This window comes from Hippoglossus hippoglossus, chromosome 21, assembly GCF_009819705.1.
Source record: "Hippoglossus hippoglossus isolate fHipHip1 chromosome 21, fHipHip1.pri, whole genome shotgun sequence".
In the NCBI taxonomy this organism is placed as follows: domain Eukaryota; kingdom Metazoa; phylum Chordata; class Actinopteri; order Pleuronectiformes; family Pleuronectidae; genus Hippoglossus; species Hippoglossus hippoglossus.
In genome coordinates, this window is record NC_047171.1 from 1,912,429 (window position 1) to 1,940,211 (window position 27,783).

At 45.9% G+C, this 27,783-nt stretch overlaps 1 protein-coding gene across 2 annotated transcripts in view; it reads right to left on the reverse strand.

Moving 5' to 3' along the window:
• Window positions 1–27,783, reverse strand: part of plcl1 (phospholipase C like 1) — a 65,298-nt gene that overhangs the window by 9,911 nt on the left and 27,604 nt on the right. For both annotated transcript variants that reach the window (XM_034574186.1, XM_034574187.1), the window contains exons 2-7: window positions 10,545–10,619; window positions 10,180–10,467; window positions 9,798–10,085; window positions 8,359–8,750; window positions 6,133–7,258; window positions 4,683–4,859 (exon numbers count right to left, since the gene is read on the reverse strand). In XM_034574186.1, coding sequence (XP_034430077.1) covers window positions 4,683–4,859; window positions 6,133–7,258; window positions 8,359–8,750; window positions 9,798–10,085; window positions 10,180–10,467; window positions 10,545–10,619 — 2,346 coding nt within the window. The remainder of the gene's footprint in view (window positions 1–4,682; window positions 4,860–6,132; window positions 7,259–8,358; window positions 8,751–9,797; window positions 10,086–10,179; window positions 10,468–10,544; window positions 10,620–27,783) is intronic.

The following is a 27,783-nucleotide window of genomic DNA, read 5'->3' on the forward strand; positions in this document are numbered from 1 at the left end:
GAGAAGGTTAAAGTCAAAGTTCAGGTTGAGGTTTGGTTAGTTTAAGTTTCTAGGACACTGTCCCATTTGAAACGTGTCCTTCCATCCCAGCAGCTGCGTCCTTCCTGGTCCAACCTGTCCCAGGATGCATTGCACTTTGGCGATTAACCGTTTGTCAATAGAGATATAACGGCGCCAGCAAACAACGAGACGTCCAGTGCCTGAGTTTCAGGCTTCAACTCAACTCGCGGTACAAATGTTAAAAAACGTTCTCGTCGTGTCCAACTGCTCTGTTGCTATAGCGACAGCAGAAAGGGCGAGACACGCTGGTGACGCCGACCATGGAAATCCTCCCAAGACCAGACCGACTCATTTTGGTTTCGGCCTTGGAATTGTGAAATTGTGTGTATGTGTGTGCGTATGTGTGTGTGTGTGTGTCTCCACTCCCACAAGCGTTGAGTCAGGGCCGAGTGGTGGAGAGAGGAGCTGAAGTTTCATGCATGGGCAAGTTAGACAGACAGCTCCAGCAGACTGTGTGTGTGTGTGTGTGCGTGTGTGTGTGTGTGTACGTGTGTGTGTGTGTGTGTGTGTGTGTACGTGTGTGTGTGTGTGTCTCTCTCTCCTCTCAGTTTTCCTCCAGACGCCCTGTGGCAGAGCAGTTCCGTGACAGTTGATTCAATCACTTTCAAACCCAAACGTTCTGGTGAGGAGACGATAAGGCAGAAGGACAATAACTCAACATCTATTCTTAGGTCCTCACACGTGGAATCGTTCCCTCACAGGTCGAGTCAGACCAAACTCGACTCTTATTCTATTCCTCTTCTGCAGCAAATTAGAAAAACTAAGCACAGAGACTCAAGTTAAAGGCAAAATAAAAAAATCACTTAAATGAAACCAAATGAATATTACGTAATACACGTGGGAAGAAAAAGAAACGCAAGCTCCATTAAGGGTTTAATTTTCCAAAACCCACAGCTGAAGAAAATAATGTTTTAATGTTTCTGCTTTGGGACAAAAAAAATGTTCCTCAGAACAAAACAAGCTGTTTAAAAAGCAGAAGTTAGAACAGTGACAGTTTAAAATGTTAAGTGCATCGTCTCCTGCGACTCTGTCGTTCTCAGAAAACACTTTGTTCCAACAGAAGCAGAGAAATCCTCGGAGATATGATCCTACATTACCCATAATGCAAATTAAGAGCCAACAGTTAAGCCTTATGGTGCGTTCGTGTGCTGTCGCGATAATCAGAGATATTAGCTCCCGACGAGGAAAACACACGTGAACTGAAGTCGAAACAACAACTCAGAAAGTCGGAGGAATGAAGTGGTTTGGACGTTTAGTTTCAGCATCGACTTCATAGCACGTGAACGCGCTGATGTCAGAGCGACTCGGTCCCTGGCAGCATCAGAGTGAATCAGCTGAGTTGTGTCAGCAGCAGAGAGGAGGAGCAGAGAGGAGGAGCAGAGAGGAGGAGCAGAGAGGAGGAGCAGAGAGGAGGAGCAGAGAGGAGGAGCAGAGAGGAGGAGCAGAGAGGAGGAGCAGAGAGGAGGAGCAGAGAGGAGGAGCAGCTACAGACGTCTGGGAAACTCTATTCGTTCTAAGAATCCCACAGATTCTCAGACTTGAAGTCTTTAGACCCAGTGACTTCACACAGCTCCTTTCTTTACTTCACATTCACATTCACAGTACCAGCTACTGTACCTGTGCACATATAGAATCATCAGAGTTCCTCTTGAATGAGCTTTAAATAAAACCTACAGAACAGAGAAGAGAGCAGGTTCATCCGTCATGATCTCAAACTATTACACCTCGATATACACCGACACACCCGAGTTACTGTAAACACACTGAGAGGCTGTTTATGAGCACAGACAGCTGAGACAGCTGCTTTCATCAGGGCTGAGGAGGAAAACTACATTTAGATTGAGCTGAGCGTGTGTGTGTGTGTGTGTGTGTGTGTGTGTGTGTGTGTGTGTGAGTGTGTGTCAGAGCCTGGAGGACTAATGATGAAGACATATGAGCACACGCCTCAACAGGCTGATACTTCACCACTCAGCATGACCTCCACTGATTATCCTGCCGCTGTGTTAACACGCCGCTATGTTTGTGTGTTTCTGAGTGTGTGTCTTTTCTAATGTCGTCTTTTTTCGTCTTGTGTGTGTGTGTGTGTGTGTGACATGACACACTGCCCTCCAGAGCCACACTCGACCCGGTGGTTAGAATCCAAAAGGCCAAACGTGCTGCTCTCTGACGTACAGAGGTTTCAGACTTGAACTCCAGAAAATGTCAGAGAAATCGGGTCCAGACATTTTGCAGAGTTCATCGTTCTCATGTTGACGGATTTTTCTCAAGCTTAAAATCAGGCTTAATACCGACAGTGTCCACTCTTCCTCTTCCTCTTCCTGCTCTTCTTCCTCCTCATCCCTCTGATAAAAAGAAGGGAAAATACAAAAAGCTTATCATCATAACGCAGGTGAGTATAACTGGGATTTAATGTGTTTCCAACAAACTCTGGCGTGTTTAATCGGTTTGAGTTGAGTTTGTTCAGGTTGATGTGAACCTGTCGTTCAAACCTCACAAACCAAACCGCTGGCGCCGGAAGCTTGTTTCCTGTCCCTAGTTTCTTTCTCTCTTGAAAATGAAATTGTCAGCAGATCCTTGGACTCTTGGAATCTATTTAACTGAGAATGAGGTTTTCTGCCCTGCAGCTGTTCTTCACTTTCCCTCCATCCATTTATTTTAGCGTAACATGGTTCCCTGACGTAAAAGGTTTCACTGTGTGCTACTGCCAGTTGAAGTTCTGCAGCCGACCCTCGGTTGAACCACGATTAAGAAAGGTGTGGTCGTATGTGAGCGTGGTGAGATCAAGATTAAGATCTTGCAGATGTGACACTTTTTGTATATTTGTGGTCAGAGAACCCCGAGGACTAAGATGTAGCTTGTCTCTTATTATCTCCACGGTGCAGGATGTTTGTTCTGTCGGTTCACAGATGATGGATGAGCTGCAGCTGCAGACATCATCGCTCTCCACACGTCAACCATTCCTCCAGCAGCTCGCCGAGCGGCGGAGAAAGAAAACCGTGAGAGAGAGACGTGCTTAACGACTTCCTGTCAGTCACGAGAATGATCTTTGTGTTTCTACACCAGACGTCTGAGCAGCAGCGAGGATCAGTGAACCTGCCGAGCTAATCAGGCGGAGTCGAGGGACTTCAGGATGAGAGCTTCATTTACCTAATGTTTACAGTTTATTATTTAAAGTCACAATCAAATGTCAGTTTCCTTCTTTGTCCTGAACAAGGAGAATTCAAATAACAGTAAAAACAATAGAATCTGCTTGAATTAAAGTCTGAGACATTTTGTTTGAGAATGATGTATTCAGACTATACCGACTTAGATTCCTTTATGTCTTTACTTACTTTAAATGTAATGATTTATGGGGCCATGAATATGTGTGTGTGTAAGAGTTGTAAAGCTGTATATCAATCCCTGTGTGCATAACCAGATTGTCAATGTGTATTCAGAACCTGTGAGTGACTAACCAGGCAGATTTAAAACAAGCTTTTGGAGATTTGTCCGAATCCAGCGTCACCCACGATGTGGTTTCACCCCGAGCTGAGGCCTGTCAGGCGAGGAACTGCCAAAGCAAACGTGTGCACGTGGCGTCTGCCGTCAGCGAGAGCGGCTCTTCACACGGTGACAGAAGAGTTTAAACAAACACAGGAGCAAAGTGACGTCAGTGGTAACTTAGGACTCGTCTGCATTTCCTCTCTCAGCCTCAGCTTTTAAAGATGTGTCTGCACGTTCACAGATCTGTGCACACGCTTGCAAATCAAAATGCACTTAAAATGTGTGATAGATTAAGGGCCCCGCCACACAATAGAAACCGAAATGGCACACACACACACACACTGCATGGTGTGATGTGACCACAGAGAACACATCAGTTGTGACAGCTTGTCGTTACGGCTCAGCCTCACTGGTTCAGGCTAATGGAGAAAAAAGCCAAATAAGTGACACCTCAGTCATCAAATCTCATCTGATATAATAGATTCACTGCATCTGTGAGTCTGTTCATGAGAGAGACTCGTTTCTGTCTGCGTCTCCTTCAGTTAAACTCTCCGGGCTCCATCGTCCTGCAGACGCAAAGCCGACAGACACACAAACTGAGAACTCAACCAAATCAGCTCTTTAACGCCGTCGACGTCGTCCTCTTTCTTTTTCAAATTCACGTCCACATTCAAAAAAAAATTATATAAAAGCAGAGTTACAGGAAATATGACGACTTCTGGCTGCACATCAACAATCACGTTGCTTTTTATTTCAGGGAAATGATCTGAAATATTAGAGACGACTTCAGACGTCTCAGGGAAGAAAGACACGAAAACAAATCGTTTAAATTAGGAACTAATAATATGTTCTGTCTGTAAACAGGATTATTAGCAGGAGCTGTCATGCACTTACGTAAATGGTTTATTGGAGTTATTGCTTTTTTCAGCGATTTTTATACGAAAAACCCAAATTTAGCAAAGTGAATGAAACCTTTCAAACACTTGACCTATTTTCTACATTTCATTTTGTGCACAGGGTGAATTGTTGGATTTTGGATGTTTTCATGTGTTCGAGATAAAATCCAACTTGTGATTGATTGACAGTAAAGATAAAGATAGTTTTGAGACCAGTAAGTAAAGTAAAGTAAAGTGTCTGACCTGGAACTCGAAGGTCTCATCGAACAGCGGGTCGTCCTGGTTCTGAGCAGCGGTGCGTGTCCGCTGCTCGGCGCAGTCGGCCGGGACGCCGTGCAGCTCCAGGACCACGTACGGGTCGATGACCTCTCCCTTCGCCCCCGACCCCTGAGGCTTGGGCAGGTTGTGGGCACTGATGACCTGCAGAGAGAGACACAACAACACAGATGATGAATCACATGTTTAGGAGAGAAATAAAATAAAAGTCTCAAAGGGAAAATAGGAAATTAGAGGGTAATTAATTTGACATCAGGACGGCTCTGTCTTAAAACCAGACTCACGTGGTCATATGAGCGTTCAAAAGGTTTTTGTAATAATTCCTCCTGTTCACGCTGGAGGTAAAAAATACAAACATGTTTTCTCCATGAATCATCTGACGTCATAAATTCCCTGAAGGCTCCAGAGACACCGTGTTCACTGGAGCGGAGCAGACAACAGCGGAGACATAAACACTAACACGAGGCTTCAGCAATCTGAATCAAATCAATCAAATCAAATCTTCTCTGACTTCGACTTTTCCTGTTCGTGTTTCCCTGGACAGCGTTTCCTCATTTCCAACATGAACAGGATGAGTCGGAATCTGATGAACTTCGACTGACGAAGCCTCAAATGAACTTGTAGATTTTAAATCATAGTTAATATTATAGTGATGCATCAGTGTGGAAGCAGAATTTAATGACTCGACAGCAGCGGTTCTTAAAATAAGGGGCCGCTGAGATACACACATCTAAAATCTTTCCAAGACATTTCTCTCGTTCTTTCACACAACTAAGTAGAAGATAAAAATATAGGTTCTGTCTCATTATTCCGAGGGACAAACATGAAGGTGTCCGAATAGAATATAGGAGAATATTTTCTCTCTTGTCTTGTCTTGGCTGAGAAAAGCTTTGAGAACGTTTGCCAGGTAATTTCAGAGCTTTTCCAAAACTGTGGTTCAGGTAAATGTGAGGAGTCGTGAGATGAAATATTGGATCATTTTAACAGTTCCTGACATGAAACGCTGTGGGAGGTGGAGGAGAGATGGGAGCTAACAACTTAAAAACATGTGAAACACGACGTCACGCACGGATTCAGCCAAGAAGCTTAAAAAAGGCTCCAACAAGCTGCTGCTGTTCATAAACTCCTCACAGGACTTTTAAAAGGTTTCTCTAAAGAAACTCAACCAGAGCTGCTGCTTCCGATTCTGAATGACTCACATTAAGAAGGTGAATCATATCCTGTCATTATGAATTCTTTTAACTTTAGATTAAATTGTTCTTCTTCAATATGGCCAAAATATTCAGTTTCAAGTAGCATGAAATAAAAATACTCAAGTGAAAAACACTTTGTACTTCAGTGCAGTACTTGACGTCCTTTAAATAATAAAAACCTTTACTAATAAACTTTAAATCAGAATGTGAGTCAGATGTTGCACCTTGATGCGAAGCGTCTGCGGAGGAACCCCCGGGACACATCCCTGTGTGTGGGCACTGAAATACGACACCTCGTCCCTCATCACAGCCGGACGCAGCACGTAGCCACAGCCTCCGTTCTGCGAGAAGCGACCTCGGTGAAGGTCCAGCATGGCGCCGGGGGTCTGCTGGTTCAAGGCCACGAGCTGGACCCCTCCCTTCCAGTACCCCTGTGGGTTGGGGTTGCTGGAGTCCAGGCGCACTGAGCTGGGTCGCACCCGGGTTAAAGTGCGCTTTGTGAACATGACCAGGTCCTCCGGGCTCTCGCTGGTCAGCCGCCCGCCCTCTCCCTCCCCCAGGGAGCACATTGTCCAATAAGGCGGCTCAGGGGGCAGCGGCGTGCAGGGGGAGGAGGGGCTGCTGGGCGGGGACTGCTGCTGAGCATGTTTGTGGCTCACCCTCTGGGCGTAGAAGCTGCGGCTGCCGGTCCGACCGATGACCACCAGGTCTGACAGCTCTTTGTGGAGACGCAACTTCCTGGGTTGAGAGGGCGGAGGCACCACTAGGACCACGCCCAGTTCCTCCTCACCGGGGATGGTCATTCGCCGTCCTGCCAACGGCCCTCCTCCTCCGATCTCCTCATCCTCCTCAGAGACCTCGCCGTCCGACCCTTGCTGCTCCGGCGGCAGCTTCTTCCCCACGAGCAGGATGCGTCCCTTCAGCTGCTCGGGGGAGGGCAGCGTCGTGGCTCGCCCTCCCAGGGCAGGGCCTCTGGCCTCTGGCGTGAAGAGACGGGAGCCGAACACCTTCTTCAGGTGCTGCGCCATCGTACGCTGCTGTGCCGGGGAGCAGCGCTGGCACAGGTACACCAGGAGCGGGTACTGAGAGGTCAGGAAGGCGTACTTGTTCACCACCTCCAGAGCGGAGCGGATGGTCACAGGAGCATGGTGGTGATGGTGGTGGTGGTGGTGGTGATGGTGGCGGGGGACTTCTGGCCCGTAGTCCACCCCCAGCAGGGGCTCCCCCTCTGGGCCGTCAGTCACTCCCAGCTCCAGGCACCGACAACCAGACTGCAGCGACTTGATCAGGCCTCCGAGGTCGGCTCTGCCGTGGACCTGGTCGTCCAGCAGGTACGAGCGGTACGAGGTGCTGAGGAAATGAAAACATCACAAACCAACACCATTAACGTCCTGCTTTTTAAAATCTAATAGTATTATTGATATTTAGTGACAAATAGTGTAAATTTTATTAAAAACAACATTTCAACCCCCCCAAAAAATTCCACATCTCACATCCCCGGTACTGAGACACAGCTTCTTTAAAAGAAGAGACGACACAACGACGTAAAAATGACCTGTAATAAAAATGAAACTGTATATGTGTGTTTATCTTGGAGTCTCACAGCTCAGAGTGAACACAAGCTTCTGGCAGATGATTCACATTATGACTCTTAACACAGGAGCCGCTGAGTGAATGAATTCAGAGACATGTTGTAACCGATCTTCCTGTCGGATAAAAACAACATGTGGCAGTTGGACGGAGGTTGTTCGGTCGAGAGATTTCCAGAATGTTTTTATTTCCCTCTGTAGCCTGAAGGTTTTTTCACACAGACGTAGAAAAGAGATGATTCATTTCCAGCTGAGCGTCATCGGAATGATGACGATCACCAGCAGATTTTATCAGCTGACTAATAGAAAGTTATTAAGATTGAGTAAGTATCCTCAGCACTGAACGACACTGAAGTGAGTTAGGTCAAGTATTATAGATAAATATGTACAAAAAACCAGAAAACAGCACAAGGTTTAGATCTTTGCTTTATCGTCTTTGATCAAATAAATAATAATTTAGATTTTTAAGAGAATAATAATGAGAAAATATAAAATATGAATAGCTATGCTTCAATCCACTGTAACAGCGACATTATACATATTATACACATTAAAGCATCTTTATTTTCATTTAATATTATGAACAATATACAGGCCTCTACCTATAATAGAGTTTTTGGGTGCTTTTACTTTGTGAATTCAATGCACTGTGAATCTATATAACAATAATAATATGTTTTGTGATTATTTTTTTCGTTTTGAAATCTCGTTCCATGCACTTTAATGTAACTTGTCAAATGTTTTCCAGGTGTGTGAGCGTCAGTGCAGTTTGAATGACGTGTGTAACTCCATGGTGCTGAATGTGGAGCTTTTATTCTGAAGTGAACGCTTGCTGTCATTGGGCTGAAGAAGCAGACCCACCTGACGTAGTAGTGGGACAGAGGCAGGTTCATGTCCTGGCACACCCCCAGCTGCTCCGGGTCCAGCAGCTGACACTCGGGCGACTGCAGGTAGCGAGCGAACCCGTCCAGACCCAGCAGCCCCCTCTCCCTGCCCTGCGCCGACGGCTCGTGGCGCTTCAGCAGCTCCCAGCAGCCCTCGGTGGTCGCCAGGGACAAACCCTGCTCCGTCTCCAGGAAGAGCCGCAGGTCCTGGGGGTCCAGACACTCGCGGTCCTTGGACAGCTGCACCAGGAGGAAGTAGACGTCGGGCCGGGTGCAGAGCTCGCAGAAGGCCTCCTCGAACTCCTCGCGGGTCACATGGGACGTCAGCTTCTCCTTGCTGCGCTGGATCTCTTTGAAACGCAGACGCACCTGAGAGAGGGAAGAGGAGGAAGAAGAGGGAGGACCGGCCGGATGAAGAGGAGACGGTTGATGGAGCGAGAGAGGAAGTGAATTAATTAGTCATTCGTTCAAAGCAGTCGACAAATTTGATTAAACTTCAGTTATCTTGCTTCCATGAGGATATTGAACTGACCCACATCAAACAACACAGTGTAATAACTTCTTCCCTCTCTCTCCCTCTCTCCCTCTCTCTCTCTCCTTCTTCTCTCACTCCGCTCCCTCCTCTTCTCTCTGTTCTTTTATCTGCGCTCAGCAGGGACGGCTTCTGAAAGACGGCCCCATTTTGGATCCGGCCCCATGTTGGTAAAATTGGTCTAAATGTCACATTCTCTGTTCTGATCGTCTCTTTTAACTCTTTGTGACATCGGGGAAGAGGAAACGTAGAAAGTCACAGAGTAGAGCTGATACCTGCAGTCGCCTTAAATCAAAACAGGTCTTACAGCTGAGGCCACGTTACGTTTCCCAGCTAGTTACAGGAGGACAAGATGCTGGTGTTTATTGCTATAAAAATAAAAAGTGATCTCAAAATGTTAAAGAAAGACGAGCCCCTTGATCCAGAATCGGCATCAAAATGTAATGAGCTCTTCCCTGAGCCAAACCTCATCCTTCCACCAAGTATTTGTGTTAATCCTGCTCAATAATCCTGCTCAATAACAAACACATAACCTGCTTGGAGGCAAAAACGGACATAAATGAACAATGCTGTTGGACACAGAACAATTCAGTTGCTGTAAAAACCTGAAGAATGAGCTGAGATTCACAATAAAGCTCCATAAAGCTGTAAAACTGCAGAGTTGTGTGATTTTCTGTGTGGATTGGTCGCCACGAGCAACAACTCTCACATCCAAATTGTCATGTGATCCATTGTTGATGCACAAATACTGATTTTAGCTGCTTTAGAAAAGATTAAAAAACAACATTTTACATAAATTGATTTGTGAAACTCGCTGCATCATTTTGCACATCAACATCTGCATGAAGCGAAACCATAAAGAGTGATTTTAAATCCCTGCTCACCTTCGCTTCCCTGATGCCGGGACACAGTTTGCAGATGGTGGCGACCGCGATGTCCTCCGACACGATGCCGTAGCCGTCTTCGTCCACCTGGGCGAACTCCGCCGCCAGCCACTCGCTCCTCATCTTGCTGCCCAGGCTTCCATCGACCGCCATTATCCCTCCTTCACCCAGGCCTCCTCCACCACCTCCCCCAGCCCCGCCGATCACAGACGGGTGGGCCAGCAGGTAGCGCAGGCCCGTCACCCAGATGTTGGCCACATCAGCAGACAGTGCAACCAAGTCCAGAGACTGTGGAGGAGGAACAGATCATTACCGTCACTGCATGGGACGGTTATTCAGGAAGAAGCATCATGAGAAGCATCTTTTCCTCTTCCTCCCTCACCTGGTAGTCGTCTCCATGTATGATGGAGAAGGCCGCTTCCTCGGCCAGCTGCTCACACAGGGGGCCGTTGTGGAGGAAGGTCTCGGTGCTCTTCCCGGTGCGGACCTCCCGGACGCTGCACACGTCCAGCCGGGCCCGCTCCCCGTCCTTCTTCGACGGCTCCCAGCGCAGGCAGCTCAGGTCCGGGTCCAGGGTGTAGAAACGACAGTAGACCCTGGAGTTGGGCCGGATCTTCTTCAGTTCACAGCCGCCCTGCATGAACGCCAGGCAGTCCGCCGCACTGCTCACCTGGGACGGAGGAACAACTTTATTATCTAAGTTCAAATGCAAAATGTGGTTTTGTTTTGACTTCTTTTCTAATCTACCTTCTTCTCAGAGGGCATGCTGCTGAAGGACACCGTCTTCTTCCGGCCGCCGCCCACCTTCTGCACTGAGGGATCCTGGGAAAAGACAGAGAGACGGACGAGAGGTCAAGACGAGAACAACTGTTTCTACATTTGAGGTTTGATAGTTTAACCACGAGCTCGACACGTCACGATTCACAACATGGAAACTAAAACATAGACACAATAATTTATACAAACAGCTTCTTATAATAACAACACTTCTCACACTGGATCTTCCACAGTTTAAGTTTTCCACTGGGTTTTATACAACTGATGATTTATTCTGTAAACTATGAAAATGTTTTACTGTCACATTCTTCTCATTCTTGGTCCTGACGTTAGAAACTTATAATAATGTGTAATATCGAGACTCTGGTTTGGTTGTTTCTCCTCCTGAATCTGGACAGAATCACTTTTACTCTCTGAAAGTATTTCCGCTCATCACATCCTTATTTAGACGTGCAGGTTGATTCAGGTGGTTTCATAAGCAGGGACAGAGGCCGTGTGAAGGTTTATTATAAAAGAAATGAGCAGGGGCGGATAATTACTGTTAATTTAATACATATTCCAAAAACATTTATTTCACTTAAACCTGTGAAGAACAGTGTGAACTTCAAGCCTTTAATATTGGTTTAACGTGGAGAACAGACCGAGGAAGGAGGTGATTTCACACATAAATAATAAAATTGGTTGTTTATTAATTCATATCCTGGCAAAAAGAAAAAGGTATTTGTCCAAAAACAAGTGAAACGGAAAATAGAGGTTTTCTGTCAGTTCAGGTCGTTCTTATCACACTGAAGTACGTTCAAGTGGTCGAGTTTCTGATAAGTTCGGTTTTTATTAGTTATTTGATGATATGAAAACGAGGTGAAACGTCATGACAGACTCTGGCTCCAAATGATGAGGAAGTTAAATAAGCAAATATTAACACGTTAAGTCCAGCGCCCACAACATGTAAGGACGAGCTGTGAGTGTGGCTGGACGCTGCTCGGTGTTACGTGGGTGTTTCATATCTCGTCTTCATCTTCCAGGTTCAAGGCCATTTCCCTCTGAGAGCGTTTCATGAACACAGCTCACTGCGCCAGGCGTCAGTTCGGTGGATGTCTGAACAAACCGAACAGCTGCTGGACGGAGCTCGGCTCTCCGCCCTCAGCGCCAACATGTAATTATCGTTTCAGCTCCGACCAGCGCGGCTCATTACCGAGCGGTGAAGAGCTGCTATCAGGGTCTTTATCAGCACTGATGAAAACTAGGGTAACGTTGATATTTGCTCAGCACGTGGAGATGAAGCTGCAGAGTCAGAGGCAGGAAACACACTCTGATACATAAATACCAGAATAATCAATGTGTGATCTCAGCGAGTTTGACTGTGACACGATAGTTTGAGTTTTTACTCAGAATAATTTGTAAAACGTGTGTTAACACAGAGAGCAGAAGACTGACGACATCATGGACACGGAGGAGCGACCTGAACCCAGTGGATCCATTTCACTGCCCGAGCCCCAGTCGACACTGTGGTTACATCCTGAGAACAGCTCATCTATTGTTAATGTGCTGTTTATGTGCAGGTTAAATGTAAACAGTGATTCATGGTGCACGGAGCCGCGGCCGCCTGCAGGCTCCCAGGGGATCTGTGGGAAAACCTCCTGTCGCTCACAGCTGATCTATTGTCCAGCAAATGAATTAACAAGGCCGGCTCCTGTCAGAGGCTCCATCTGACACCCTGGGTTCCTGCACGCTGACAACACACACACACACACACACACACACACACACACACACACACACACACACACACACACACACACACACACACACACACACACACACACACACACACACACACACACACTCACACTGCTCAGCACCTCACTGAAATGTAATTAAATCTACATTTTAACTGTCGCACTTCCCGTGCACCTGAATGCAGGTGCTTTCTAAACAAAGGGAACAGTATTCCCCCCCCCCCCCCCCCCCCCCCACACACACACACACTGGCACCATCGGGCCCAGTGATTGGCTGATTGTGAGGCAGCTAATTGTTGTCATAGGCTCCAGTAAACATGGAGGGTGGATTTGAGGCCCTCCAGACCTCGGCTCTGCTTCCTGAGGCTGCAGGTCAGGATTTATCGGCGGAGACGACCTGTGACATTCTGTAGGTCTGGAGCCACAGGTTCGATTCTGTGAACTACCAGTTTGAGGTGAGACAGACGGCAAAGCTTTAACATTACAGATTCAATATCAATATCAAGTCATTTGACAATGCCAACAAGAACAACAATGCCCCCATCGACAGGACAACGTAACTTATCTGCCTTCTTCAACATCCGTTGTCAAACAGCTTCATATAGTTATAGATATATATATAGATATACATATATAGAAAACTTCAGTAAAATGTGTGAAAGCAGCTTTAGAGAAGTACGGTTACATACTTTTTACCTGTGATGGAGTATTTTTTACATCATAGTCTTATTTTTACTAAAGTAAAGAGTCTGAATATTTCTCAGAAAAGCCTTGAGGTCTTTTTTCAAGTAGAAGAAAATACGTTTATTCTCAATCCACAAAAAACTATTCTTTTCATTTTCTTTGGGAGAAAAGGGCAGAAAGGAAAACCAATCAGGACGATGATCACCTCAGAGAACGAGGAGCGGAGCGGCAGCTGAAAATCGTTGCCTCGTCCCATTCACTACACAAACATGTATTGATTTCCTATTCCAGCGCTTCCAAGTGCACAGACACACACAGCGAGGGGCAGAGGTCACGGTCTCAGACAGAGGCCGTTTGCTTGTTTCTCTTTATTCACGCAACTGTCCCACAAAATGTCTGTTTTTCTAAGTTGGTCAGCGAGGAGGCGCCGGTCAGACGAGCTTAGAGAAAGCAGGTCAGCCCGTATTTAGGTGGACGCAGGCGGGGGGGGGGGGGGGGGGGGGGGGGGGGGGGGGGGGCGGAGGAGGCAACCGTGCACTCATGTGTCCCAGGCTGAGCCACTGATGCCGTGAGGCGGCGTGGACATTTGGGATGATGTTGTCGTCGCTGCCCCAGTGAGGACACACAATGCCGTCCAGGAAACTACAGACACATTCTCCTAAAGCTGTTAATGCAGCGCTCACAGGGCATCTATCAGTTATAATCCACCGCCTGCATTAAGCTGCAGCCCCCCCCCCCCCCCCCTCTCTGGTTTGTTTTACTTCTACGCTCTCTAGCTGCAGATTTGATCATTCTCTCCATCACTGAGTCGCTGCCAGACACAGAAAGAGAGAGAGAGAGAGAGAGAGAGAGAGAGAGAGAGAGAGAGAGAGAGAGAGAGGGAGAGAGAGGGAGAGAGAGAGAGAGAGAGAGAGAGATCCCAGCGCCGATGGAGAGATGGTGAAATGGGACCTAAAGCTGCAGGGAAAAGAGAAGAGACACAGGAAAGGTCAGACGGGCAAATTAAGAGAGTGGGTCGAAAAATGAAAGGACGGCCTTAAGTGGGGACGAGTGAACAAAAACCTGACCATCGAAAAATAAAAGTGCAAAGGAGCAAAACGAATGAAAGAGCAGACGAGAGATGAAAAGACGAGATGCAACAAGTGGCGACGCGGGGGGGAGAGCGGAGCGACGTGCAGAACAATACGTCGTTGTGGTGAATGGACGGAGGATGAAGTGGTCACGGCAGCTGCCCCTTCACTCAAACAGCAGACATGTACTTTACATGCACGGCCACATCCAAGGGGGCTTCACCATTTAACCCTGTGATGCACAGACGATACTAAAAACAGCTGGAACCACAGACTGGGAATAAAGACGCGTCCACTTCCTCACGTCTGTGGTCGGGACGTCATTGATACGAGAAGCTCACAGACGGACGACTGCAGGAGAACGAGGGACTGGAGCGTTAGAGATGCTGCAGAGATCTTAATGCTAAGCTAAGCTAACTGGCTGCTGCTGGTAGCTTCATATCAACCATGTGATGGGACACTTGTAGCAGACGACAAATTTAATTCTTGGCGAGCAAACAAATAAGTCATAAATCCCGCCTCCTCCATGTTAGCAGATGGGACATGGATGAAACTAAACAAAAATCGGGGTCAATTAAAGATGGTTTCTGTCATTTCAGTGATGTGTGTGTTTAAGTTTGGTTTTAATTAGAATGAATATTAAATATGCATTCATTATAAAACTGGAGGTTATAGGTTATATATGATGAAGGTCATATCTTATTGCTTTACTATCATTTACAAATCTCACCTTTATACATTTCTGGTAGTCATCAAAATGTTTTTCTCACAGTGTTGTAGTGTCACTATGTCGTTAAAGTTCGCTGCTTAATGCAATGGATAGAGGCTCAGGTTTGACCTCATGGTGGCGCTGCACCACTGCTTCTATGATAACAGACAGAGCGATGTCAGTTTATATCATCCCTGTCAGTTGACCCTCGTTTTCCTGTGTTTTCCTCTCAGCTCTGCAGAGGGAGCTGCACCGCGAGTCGTTCATTCACTAAACAAACACGTATCGATTTCCAATATCCCCACAACTCCCTGCACGTGACGACTCGATGGGAGCTGGGTTCATTCATGAATCAGAAACAGAAGCAGGAGAATAAAAGCAGGAGGCTCAGGTGGTACGAGCTCCAAACGCTCAGGATATTCGTCCAGAGAGAAGTTGGGACTGAAACCTCACATAGTTCAGCTGCTTCGCTGCTGGAGAACAGAAAGTCTTCCAGGCCACATTTTCCACTTTGTGAAGCCAGAGGAGCTCAGAGAGAGAAACAGATTCATCGTTCAGCTGGTGAGAGAAAAGAAAGAGAGACTTCAGTTTGTCCAGAACTAAACGTCTTCACATGAGAACTCAGGTGTCAAACACAGACTGAGAGTAAAGATGGACGACGTGACGGCTCCCGAAGAGTGAAGCCAAAACACCACGGTCGCCCTCTGGTGGCTGACTGCAGTATAGCTCATAAACCTCCTCCATGTTAGTGGATGGGACCGGGACCAAAACTAGAAAATCAAAGTACACGTCAAAGAGTTTTTTCTCTAAGATGGTTTCTGTAATTTTAGGAAGTTCTTATTTTAAACTGTTGTGTGATCAAGTGTTGACGTCTTTGATACGTTGGGTCAACAGAGTTAAATCCTGATTGATGCTCCAACAAACCTTTTACCACCCTGGTACGAAACCTTCAGGTTCTTCAGCTTCTGTTCAATAAGCCTCAGAGGAAAAAGGCTTTGTGACCAGACGTCGGTCGAGCTGAGACGCTAACAAAGCAGCGGTGAAGGTTTGGAGTCTGGCTGGAAGAACACATCTCCAGACTCAGGCGTCTCCACATCACGTCTGAATGAAGCTGCTTGAGCTGCAAGGACTGAAGCTGCAGGAGTGTGGGCGGCTTCTGAAAAGGCTGATGGAGGTCGACTCAAGAGAAAAGGTTCTGGAAAACACTGGAGACGCTGAGGGGAAGAAGAAAGTCACGACCCGGAATAAAGAATAAGAAGAGAGTTTGAGGATGAACTGGTTTGAGACACAAGTAGTAGATAAACCGCGTCCTTCAACAGTCTGTGACAAAGCTGGACACAACTTAAACAAACTTCACACTCAATGAAGCATCAATGAAAAAAATCTATTCACAACTGTGACAAAAGGTCGAACACACAAAGGCTCAGTCATCAACCTGTGGCCCCTGTGTTTCCATCCATTGACCAACTTGTTTACACAACTTGTTAACCTTCTACGTAATGCTCACACACACACACACACACACACACACACACACACACACACACACACACACACACACACACACACACACACACACACACACACACACACACACACACACACACACAGACCAACACCTGGCAGTTGCATAAATCCAGTCCCAATCCGATCCCATGATCTGGCTAATGATCCCCCAGCACATTGGCAGTAGATTACCACAATAGATTACTGAGCCGCCGTCTGCATCCGCAGTCTTACAGCCGCTAATCCACAGCAAAGGACGGGTCCGCTGTGTGTAACAGGCAGCCCAGAGGCCCACACACACACACACACACACACACACACACACACCACACACACACAAACACACACACACACACACACACACACACACACACACAGATGGCTGCCATTTACACTTCAGTTTAATTCTTTAATCATTTTGTTTGAAAGCTCCTGATTCTGTCTGTGCGAACTCAGCGTTTCAGGATCCAGATCCCTGCAGCAGCTGTTGACGCAGTTTGGGTTCAGACTTGTGGTTGTGGCTCCACCGTGTTTCCACACAAGAGGTCAGGCTGCAGGACGTATGATCCCTTTTCATGCAGGAGATAAAAAATCCTTACATTTCCACGTGGAGTGTCCAAAAAGTCTTATCAACTGTTCAAATGCAAACAACAGACGACAACGACTCTTGTTAATTAAATTCACATTTACACGAAACCTTTTTTTTCTGATTCTGATCCTTAATATTTCTCAGGATCTGAAAAGTCACAGGGGAAATGAAGCCGTTTCAAATCACGACACAACTTCTGTTTCCAGCTCTGTGTGATTCCTCGTCTTGTTTGTTGTTGAGGTTTATCACAGAGTTGTGTGTGTGTGTGTGTGTGTGTGTGTGTGTGTGTGTGTGTGTGTGTGTGTGTGTGTGTGTGTGTGTGTCTTTCAGCCTGATTTACCTCTTATGCTAAATTGCACAGTGCACTGACGGAGCTCACTGACATGAGACGACTTTGCTCGTCAGTGTGACGGAGCAGAAAAGATAAAAATCGAGTCAACAGGAAACCAGGATGATTAATTGATATCTGTGACCAGAAGAGTCTGTGTACGAGTCTGAGGGTCGAGAAAGTGTGTGTGCATGTGTGTGTGCATGTGTGTGTGTGTGTGTGTGTGTGTGTGTGTGTGTGTGTGTGTGTGTGTGTGTGTGTGTGTGTGTCCACTGTGCAGATATTGCCATGCATGCCCACAGTCTTTCTGTACCCTGATTCCTGTGCTGGTGCTTGTTGCTTCCTGCACAATAGATTGTAGCTCAGGTCTGATCGTAATAAAAGATCAGCTGTAATTCCACAGCGGTACGAACCACAACAATAAGCTGCATCACGCCGGCCTCGTGCGACCTTTCACAAAGCCTCAGCCTTGAATTAAGACGAATATAAAGTACGACAAAGATTTGGGTAATGTTCTCTCAAATATAAAACTGGGGAAATCTCATAAACATCCATGTGACATGTATGATCTGTGTGGAGTAAAGGAGTAAAGGGTGAAATGTGATGAGCTGCAGGTTGAACTCCGGTGTCAGATGTGATGTTCACACACGTTCTCTGGTTTCAGCTTGAACCCGGTTCCTCGCAGGATCCTGGATTCTTCTGAGTGTCGAGTGTCAGCGAAGCTTCGGCCTCGTGCCGCGCTGATGATTGTGAAGGAGAGAAGAACTGATGGAGACCTTTCAATCAAAGCCCCTTTGCACCGCAGGCGCACACACGCGCACACACACACACACACACACACACACACACACACACACACACACACACACACCACACACACACACACACACCACACACACACACACACACACACACACACACACACACACACACACACACACACACAAAATCACACACCATTAACAGGCTCTGGCTAGTCTCTGCTCTTCTACCCTCATATAATGAAGAGACTCTTGTCTGATTGCACACACTAACACACACACACACACACACACACACACACACACACACACACACATCAGGAGAAGTCGGTGTGTGAATATTGAGCGAGTGGGGGAGTTGATGAGGTTTCTAACACGTGAGGGACGTGAAACTGCAACAACACAAATATCTCAGGCTGAAAAAGGTAAAGATAATCGATGGATAAACTTTCCTTCACGGTAAAAACTCGTTATGTAAAAACTCCCTTGATGAGGAAACTCCTAATGCGTGCATGGTGGATTGAAACCTGCATCTTCTCACATCAATTTTCTCCAAGTTCATTTTAGGTTTGTGCTCCGTCTGCTCGGGGACTCGGGCACCAACATGTTGAGCTGCCGTCAGGTCTTAATAAAATGCTGCATGTTTTGCAGGGGCCTCGTTTTCCCTCATGAAGCAGCAGCCGGTGCCAAAGCGTTGGACTGTCTCCGCCGCAGCCGGTAACAAACAGCGTCTCCTGCAACACGCCGCACGTAAATTAACCGCTGTGACACCAGAGGACGAAGCGAACGCACCAGACAGACAGGACAGGACGGCAACCTGTCCTTCACGTCTAGACAATGTTTCAGCTTCACCTAGTTAACCTCTAAATCTGCCTCTGCCTTTTTCTCTCGCTCCGTCTGTGCTGCTCCGCCTCCCTTCTTTCCATTTCTCTTGATTCCCCCTGAATCGCTCCGCTCATCGTCCCCTCTTGACCCTTTAAACGCTGCACCCCCCCCCCCCCCCCCCCCCCCCCGCTTCTTTTCTTTTATGCACCTTTCCTTCTTGATAACCGTTTCCTCTCTCGTCTCCCTCCTCGCCCTTTTCCATCTCCTCCGTTCCCCTCTATTGTTTTAATCTTTCATCCCCACCCTCCTTCTCTCCTCTTCCATCCCTCCATCCAGCATTAGTGCTATCAAGGGAGGCCTGGAGGGGTCTTCAGGCCGTGGCCACCAGGGGCCCAATGACACACTTCCAAGTCAAGAGGACGTTTGTTATGTAACAGCTCAAAGCTTCTCGTCTCCTCTGGTGGGGCTGTGACTCGACCGATATCCACTCACACATGCAGATAAAAACACAAACACTAGAGGGAGAGACAGAGAGAGAGAGAAAGAGGAGGAAGGGAAGATTCAGCTTGAACGAGATCAAGAGGGAGAAGAGAACGAGGGAGAAGCAACAGAAGGAAAAAAGAAAGGAGGAAGGAGAGAGAGAGGAGAGATGAGGAATAGACGGGCAGGGATGGAAGATGAGAGAGGAGATGAGAGAAATGGAGGGGGGGTGATGGAGGGAGACAAGTAAGAGCAGGAAGGTAAAAACACACAGAGAGCCAATCATCTTCTGAAATGAAAATAAATTAATAGGTTGGGCAAACATCTGAGTTTTTCTCCTGTTCTAAAGAGGAGGAGGAGATGGGATGGAGATGGAGGGATGGAGGGATGGGGGGGATGGGGGATGGAGCCCTGCACACTTCTGAAAAGAAGATGTTCAGTAAATGGCTTGATGAATCTTTCAGAGAGGAGGGGTGGGAGTGGGGGATGGAGGAGGAGGAGAGGAGTGACGAAGAGGAGGAGGAGGAAGAAAAAGCTCATTTTGAATAATTGACTATAAAAGCTATTAAACTACAACAGGGGATCTCAGGTGTTTAATATTGACTCATAAGAAAGTTCAACATGATGAATGGAGGGAAAGTGTTTGTGTGTGTGTGTGTGTGTGTGTGTGTGTGTGTGTGTGTGTGTGTGTGTGTGTGTGTGTGTGTGTGTGTGTGTGTGTGTGTGTGTGTGTGTGTGTGTGTACTACAAAGCAGTAAAAGATGTCTCCAGGAAGCAGACATGTCAAACAGTGGATCTGTCAGACAAACTGAGACGTCAGTTACGTTTCTGATGGTTCCACACATCTTCCATTATTCCATTATCTCGTTCTCCTGGGAAAACTCAGAGCTTCAGAACTGGTTTTATTCATCAGGCCGTGATCTGTGCAGAGAGCTCCCGGGTCCTAATGGTCGGTTTTAGTCCACAAACACAATTTGCTTTTATAGGCAAGACTCAGCATCACATAAATACTGAACACAAACCGGACGCACACAACACAATGCAGCAGAGCACTTGTGTAAATAAGAGATTTGTTTTTACATTTTAAATAAAAAGCTAAAATGGCTGAAAATACATTTTCACTTTGCCGTCATGGAATAATAGATGTGGACTAATTGGTAATAATTTTATCCAAACGATTAAATCTACAACAGTAAACAGAAAAATGAAAAGGGTCTGAAGCCACACACACACACACACACACACACACACACACACACACACACACACACACACCTATATGCACTCTGCTGCTCTTATGTTTCCATTTCCAATACGATTTCTGCCGCTGCCATGGCAACCTCAGGTGAAGGACACTAGATGCAATAATGACGGTGTAATCATCTCGACGGTCTTATTTTATCCGGAGCAAACTGAGAAAGGAGAGGAAACAACAAACAAGTGTGTGTGTGTGTGTGTGTGTGTGTGTGTATCTGTGTTACTTTAAATGTGTGTGTCTCTGTACAACCCTGCGTCACACCCATTTCCTGTGCGAGTGCCTGAGCCTGAGAGGATTTCCGTGAAGCAAACGTTGGGTTTGATCTCCTCTAATTTGTGCACTTTGATGCTGCAGCAGAAGAATCTTTCAGCTTCTCTGTCCTGAAGTCTCTCCGTCACGTCGGCTCGGTCCAGCTCTGCCCTCGGTTCCCAGACATGTGGAATGTGTGTGTGTGTGTGTGCGTGTGCGTGTGTGTGTGCGTGTGTCTGTGGGTCATTTAAAAATACACAGATGAAATATTCTCATGAGCTTTCGGACTCAGATTCATTTGTTTGTGACATAAGATTAAAATTCAACAGAGACTTTGCGGAGTAAAGTTCAATCAGTTCGTCGGCCAACGGAAAAAAAATAATCTGATAATACAATAATCATTAAAGCTGGAAAACATCACAAGCAGTTCGTGAAGTTTTCCAGCTGCAGGGATTTTACTGCACTTCTACATCAAACTGAATATTTGGGGGCTGCTGCAGCATTGGTCCTGGACTTTAACACAGATTAATTAATGTGGGAAAATCTCAGCGTAACTTTGGTGAACTTTGACCCCAGACTCTCCAATGTATTGATGATGATTCTTATTTTTACTTTTTTTCCTTAAATGCCCATTGGGACGATAAACTCTGATATGAAACGGTTATAAAAACAAATCAAATAACAAGCGTCTGAAGACCTGAATGAAGACCCAGGAACATGTGATTGGAGGAGTGATCGCAGCACCAGGTGCAGAGAGCAGTTCTCAGAGCTCTGACACAAACAGCTCAGGGATTTATGGTCACATGAAGCCAGCGGATAAAAAAGCCCACAAGGTCAGACAGGGAACCAGCTGCCCTCCGTGCACAGCCTGCTCCTGCTCGGCTGCTCTGACCCAACGCTGCTTCAAAATCATATTTCCAACCAACACGGGCGACGACATGAATTACTTATCTCGTTTGGATGTTTAGGATTAAGCCTCAGATAAAAGTTTGTGCATCCAGACGGGCCACGAGCGCCGGGTGTCTGCAGAGAGTTCAGAGTTTTTATTCTTTAAATCAACGCAGAGTGAGACAGATGGAGAGAGAAAGATGAGAATCGGTAAAACTAACATGAAACGACAGGACTTCATAACATCTGAGACATTAGGAGCCATGAGAAGAAAAAGGGAAGCTGCTCTATAAACACTGATGAACATATCACACTGTGCGTGGGAGAGGAAAGACAGAGAACGTCTGATTTCTAGGAACAAAACATTGTTTCGGTTTGTTTTCTACCACATGATCTGAAGTACAGTCACAGAGCGAGAGGAGAAGCATGTGAGGAGTGAGGGAGAGGAGGGAGGACGACCTTTACCGCTCCTCGGATAGAAGAGGGGGAGAGGAAACGGCCTTGAGATAGACGAAGAGAAACAGCTAATGTCTGAGGAGGAAACCACACTGATGTTTTATTATCTCAGCGTAAACACGGCCTGGTTCACACAAGAGGATTCTGATAATGTTATAATGTTGTTCGTGGTGATTGTCAGTGATTTCTTCAGCCGAATGTTTTCTGTTCCCATCACTTTTATCTTTTTCACTAAATGTGCAAGTTGTTCCCTTATTTTGTTGTTGCAGGTGCAAACACAGTAATTCACAAATCTTAGTTAATACATTTAACATTTAACTAAATATCCTTTGGCTTGAAAACCATTAGAAACTGTTCAGCCTGAGAAATTCTCAGTCATTAGAATAAAATTTAAAATTCAGATTGTGCCAATAATTAGTTATTTCAGCTTCAGGCTTCGTCCACATGAATATATTTCAGTTTTTAAATCTTCATAGTTTCACGCCCGGGGTCCACACACAACCCCCGACCGATAAAACATACTGATGTAGTATTTCACACACATCTGTGTTTATGTTTGCCAATAATATGAAAACTTATAAATGTGTGGATTTATGTTTATATTCTTCATTTAAGTTCTAAATGTTTGGTTGTATTTGTGTTTTCTTTTAATTTATAGTTTAATATAATCAAGTTTATGGTTATACTTTATCATATCAAGTGTCTTAATCATAAGGGTTTGATAACGACATCTTCAATCATTGGAAATAGTCTTTTACTAATACATAGACAAATTGTGCCCTAATATCTCATCAATATCGTATCCGCTCTAGAGTTTTAGCCCCTAACACCCTTCAGAGTTTGAAAACTATATAAATGTGTAGAAGCAGAGACCTACGTTGCGTCCTGATTGGCTCTCGTCAGTCACACCTCGTCTCCCGTAAAGCGTTCTCTAATCATAACTGTCAGTAACAGATCCTCTTTGTCGTCGTGGCTTCACAGTTTTCTCTACTTTGTTCTGTCTCTTTTTCTTTTCTTTTTTTTTACAGCGTTAATGGGAGCGGAGCTAAAAGCTGCGGCTCTGAAGTGTGTCGGAGCGCACGAGGCTCCAACAAGCAGGTGAGAAGTGTCGTTTGAAGTGAGAACGCTGAGGAGCAGTTGACGTTTTAGCCTCTGGAGCCATCGGAGAACATGTGGGGATTTCACTCTCATTCATCTCTGCACAAACACAAAATAAAAGAAGACGTTGCAACTTTTAATACTTGAGACTGAAGGAAAGACGCACAAAATCCGTTTACATGTAAACTGATGATATTTCACTTTATTTTCTGCCATAGTGTCGAAGGAAAGAAATCTAATATTTCTTTAATGTTCTGAGTGATTATCTCCAAACACTTTTAAAGGCATTTTTCCAGTAGTTTGAGTTTTCAGGGTAAAAACAGTTTTTCTATCATCGTTCACTGTTACAGCCGAACAGTTTTAGACCTGGAGCGCCCACTGGGTTTTCATTTGAGACTGAAACGCCGGGGAGTAGAAGTGTGTGTGTGTGTGTGTGTGTGTGTGTGTGAGTGTGTGTGTGTGTGTGTGTGTGTGTGTGTGTGTGTGTGTGTGTGTGTGTGTGTGTGTGTGCGTCTGATGTAAACGGCTGAAGCCTCAGGTTGTTATGTAAGCGGCGAGCGGAGCCAAAATGTCAGCTGATTGTATATTCATAATGATTTATCAGGTCATATCCGCAGCTGTCAACAAAAGCTCCAGCCTCCATTGTGAATCTGAAAAAAAAAATCTCACTCCCACGACCGTTCACACTCCTCCACTCCTAACACCTACAAAATAAATAGAATTACAGTTTTTAAAATAACATCCAGACCAAACGACACTGTTACAAAACGACACCACGATAAAAATGTGGAAATGTTAATTCCTCTGCTCACTTTGTTTCCTGCGTCGTGATTTGATTCTAATGTGGTTTAGAAAAACTATTATTTCCCTGAGCAAAGACTAAATAACTCCCATGTGATGTATTTCACTTTATTTCTCAGTCGCACCTTTGCAGGCAGGTGTTTTATAATCTGTGGCGTGCACACGTCCACACTCCGGCACGTTTAATCCACTTTGTGTCAGGACCTGGACTCAAACCCGTCGAAGTTCAGGGTCACTGTGTTGGATGAAAGTTTTATCCCGATGCCTGAGAAATACAAATAGAAGTCAAATGTTCTCTAATTTAGTTTTAATAAATGTTTACCAGTACACAAGCTTCTATAAAACCATAAATACAATAAGGGTTTTATCACACAGGTTATTAAGAGACGCAGTAGATGGCGGTGATGCACATTGACGTTGGTGCCACCCGCTAATAAGACAAACTCGGAAGAAGTAATTATAATAAGCAACTTAACATGTGAGTCATCTTCCGTGTTAAATGGAGAAAAACAACTTCATGAATAAAGATTCACACAAAACGCTGCACTGACGTCGACGTGTGTTGATTTTCTCTGTTAACATCTGACACCAGGTTTGTTTGCAGATGTTTATCTGAACCCACAGACCTGAGTTCTGTTTCCTCTCTTTCAATTAGAGATAATCACGTTGCAGAGGTGAGCTCGATAAATACCTGAGTTCTGTTTGTGCCGTGAACAAACCTTCCTGCTGTTTAACAACAAGAGAGAATATGAACCCAGCAACAGAAGGAAACCAGCAGTGAATCTGCACGTCACCATATCAAATAATACAAATCTGAAGAGCTGCAGAGTTAGAACATCCAGAGGATCTCGGCCTTGACTTCTTCATTATGACTGACGCCCGACATGAGGAATGTGAAACGCTCCCTTGTCGTCCCCGGAGTTGTGCTCAGGTTTAAGTGTGAGGTCTCAGGGAAAGAGCGACATTTTAATCAAGTAAAACACGAGAACGTTCTCCAGGTGAAGGTCATTCATCCACAGAAAAACAAGTCTTTGAACACAACACAACCAGTTAGAACATGAGGCATTCAGGGACACCACGCTAGCGGAGCTCTACAGTTGTTTAACGCCGTGATGTGGGGGGGGGTGGGTGGGGGTGGGGGTGGGGGGGGCTGACACCGTGTCATCGTTTCCTCTCAGGACCTGAAAGCATGACAGTGCAATTTGTGCTCCACTGGATTAAATTAAAAGGAGGCGATGCTAATCAAGCAGATTTGAGTTAATCATCTTTTCAGTTAATCTCCCTGTGCAGATAGAATCTGGAGGGAGCTGCACCCCCCCACCCCCACCCCCACCGCAACATGTGACAAGTCACAGTGATGCACGGGGGGGGATGGCGTGGATGGAGGGATGAGAGGGGGGGGGCGGCAGCGGGGGAGGCAGGAGGTGATGGACAAAGTGACGGCAGAGAATAGATGGGTGGTAAGACCGAGACAAGACCCGGGGGGGGGGGGGGGGGGGGGGGGGGGGGGGGGGGGGGGATGCTGCCAGCGAGAAACAGATTATGATAAATGTCAGTCTATTATTGCCTGAATAGAATTTAGGACAGCGGAGGGGTGAGGAGGGGGAGACAGGGGGAGGAGAGGAGGTGGGCCCCGAGGTTAGTGGAGCGGTGGGTTCTGAAGTGAGACATGAAATACTGACACACACACACACACACACACACACACACACACACACACACACACACACACACACACACACACACACTCAGGCTGTCGGCCCTGGTCAGCGGAGGCCACATCGTGTTGTGTTGTCTCAGCAGGAGGAAGAATTCATGACGACTCCGCTGCTTTAATATCAACAGACCATAATTATAAACTACAGCAAGAGGCACAGAGTAGATCCACGTCCAGGTGAATACACTTTGTGTGATAAAGAGGATGTCAACAACATATACAAAATATTTTAACGATTAATTATTACATATTATGACTTAAATGGACATTTCACCCAAAAATTAGCGTGATGGACGTTCAAACTTTAAAAAATATGAGATGCAAAACAGAGATGCAAACACGAAAGAGAAGAGGAAGTAGTATGTACATGTGTGTGCGCGTGTGCGTGTGCGTGTGTGTGTGTGTGCGTGTGTGCGTGTGTGTGCGTGTGTGTGTGTGTGTGTGCGTGTGTGTGTGTGTGTGTGTGTGTGCGTGTGTGTGTGTCTGTGTGTGTCTGTGTGTGTCTGTGTGTGTGTGTGAGAGAGAGAGCTAAGAATAGACAGGAAAAAGTGAAAGTAAGAGTGAGAAGAGCAGGAGGAGACAGAAGCAGTGTCCAGCTGTGAGTGTCTCACCCGCTCGCAGCATGTGCTAACTGCAGGATGGTGTGTGTGTGTCTGTGTGTGTGTCTGTGTGTGTGTGTGTGTTTCTACAGACATGTGGACAATTTCAGCACTAAACCATCATCTTAAACAAGTGTTGTCTTCAGCCTCAAACAGCTGCTGGAGGGTTGAGACCTGGTTTTGAGGCGAGTGGTTGAATTTGGGTTTGAAATGGAACGAGGTCGTGTGGTGGAGATGCTTGAGGTGAAGGTAACGACAGAGGGTCCTCACAACATCAGCAGGACATGTGTGTGTGTGTGTGTGGGTATGACTGTGTGTGCCAGGGTGCAAACAGGAGCAAGACACACACACACACACACACACACACACAGACACACAGACACACACACACACACACACACACACACACACACACACACACACACACACACACACACACACACACACACACACACACACACACACAATACGAAACGTTATTGTTTGTTTGGTCTCCTTGAAAAAAAAAACATTACATAATATAATCTTCTTATGTAACAAACTGAAGTCACTACACGTATGTACGCACGCACGCACAGACACACAATTGTTAAAACAAATACACACAAGAGACCGATGCAGGATACAAGGTCACACCCGTGTAGCGCAAACGTAAACACACAAACATGCAGTGACGGTTCAAAATAAACAGACGCTCCGCAAACATCCACTTCGCCCTCATTCATTCATTTATGTAATTTGCACAGTACAGTAAGCAAAGGGACACACACACACACACACACACACACACACACACACAGCTGTGTGTCTGTGTGTGTGTGTGTGTGTGTGTGTGTGTGTGTGCTTTATAGAGCAACATGGGAATGTTATTTGCTCAGTTTAAATTCCCACACACAGACTATGGACGTTAACAAACGTCTGCACGTAGACGGACGGATCCTTTACTGCAGTTGAATCTATTTTTGCAGTTGTACATTTTGAGTGAGTGTTGATTTTTATTTTGAGCACAGAAACAAATATCAACAGATTTCGAGCTCAGCAGACCAATTCTGTCTTGTCATTAAAACTCCAAGTGCACAAAAATATCTTTACAAAAAAAAAGACAATTTCTTTGTGGTTTTAAGAAACAAAAAAACCATCTCGATATAGTTTGACATCTGATCTGTGAGGACCTCTGAGCCTCTCTTCTGATTGGCTGACTGACGCAGGGCCAGGTCAACCTCAGGTAACAGAGGCTGGTGAAGGTAGAAGCTGTGTCTCCTTCAGAGGCTGCATTCAAAGACTGTTAGACTCCTTTAAATGTGTCCTTCCATCCCGAGCAACGCAGGCTCCAACAGGTGGACCCTTCTCGGGAAAACCTTTCCCAGGATTCATTGCACTTCAAATCCCACGAACTCTGTTTCGAATTCTTCATACGCTGGTTTTTAAAGACTTTAAAGAGACGTTAAACAACT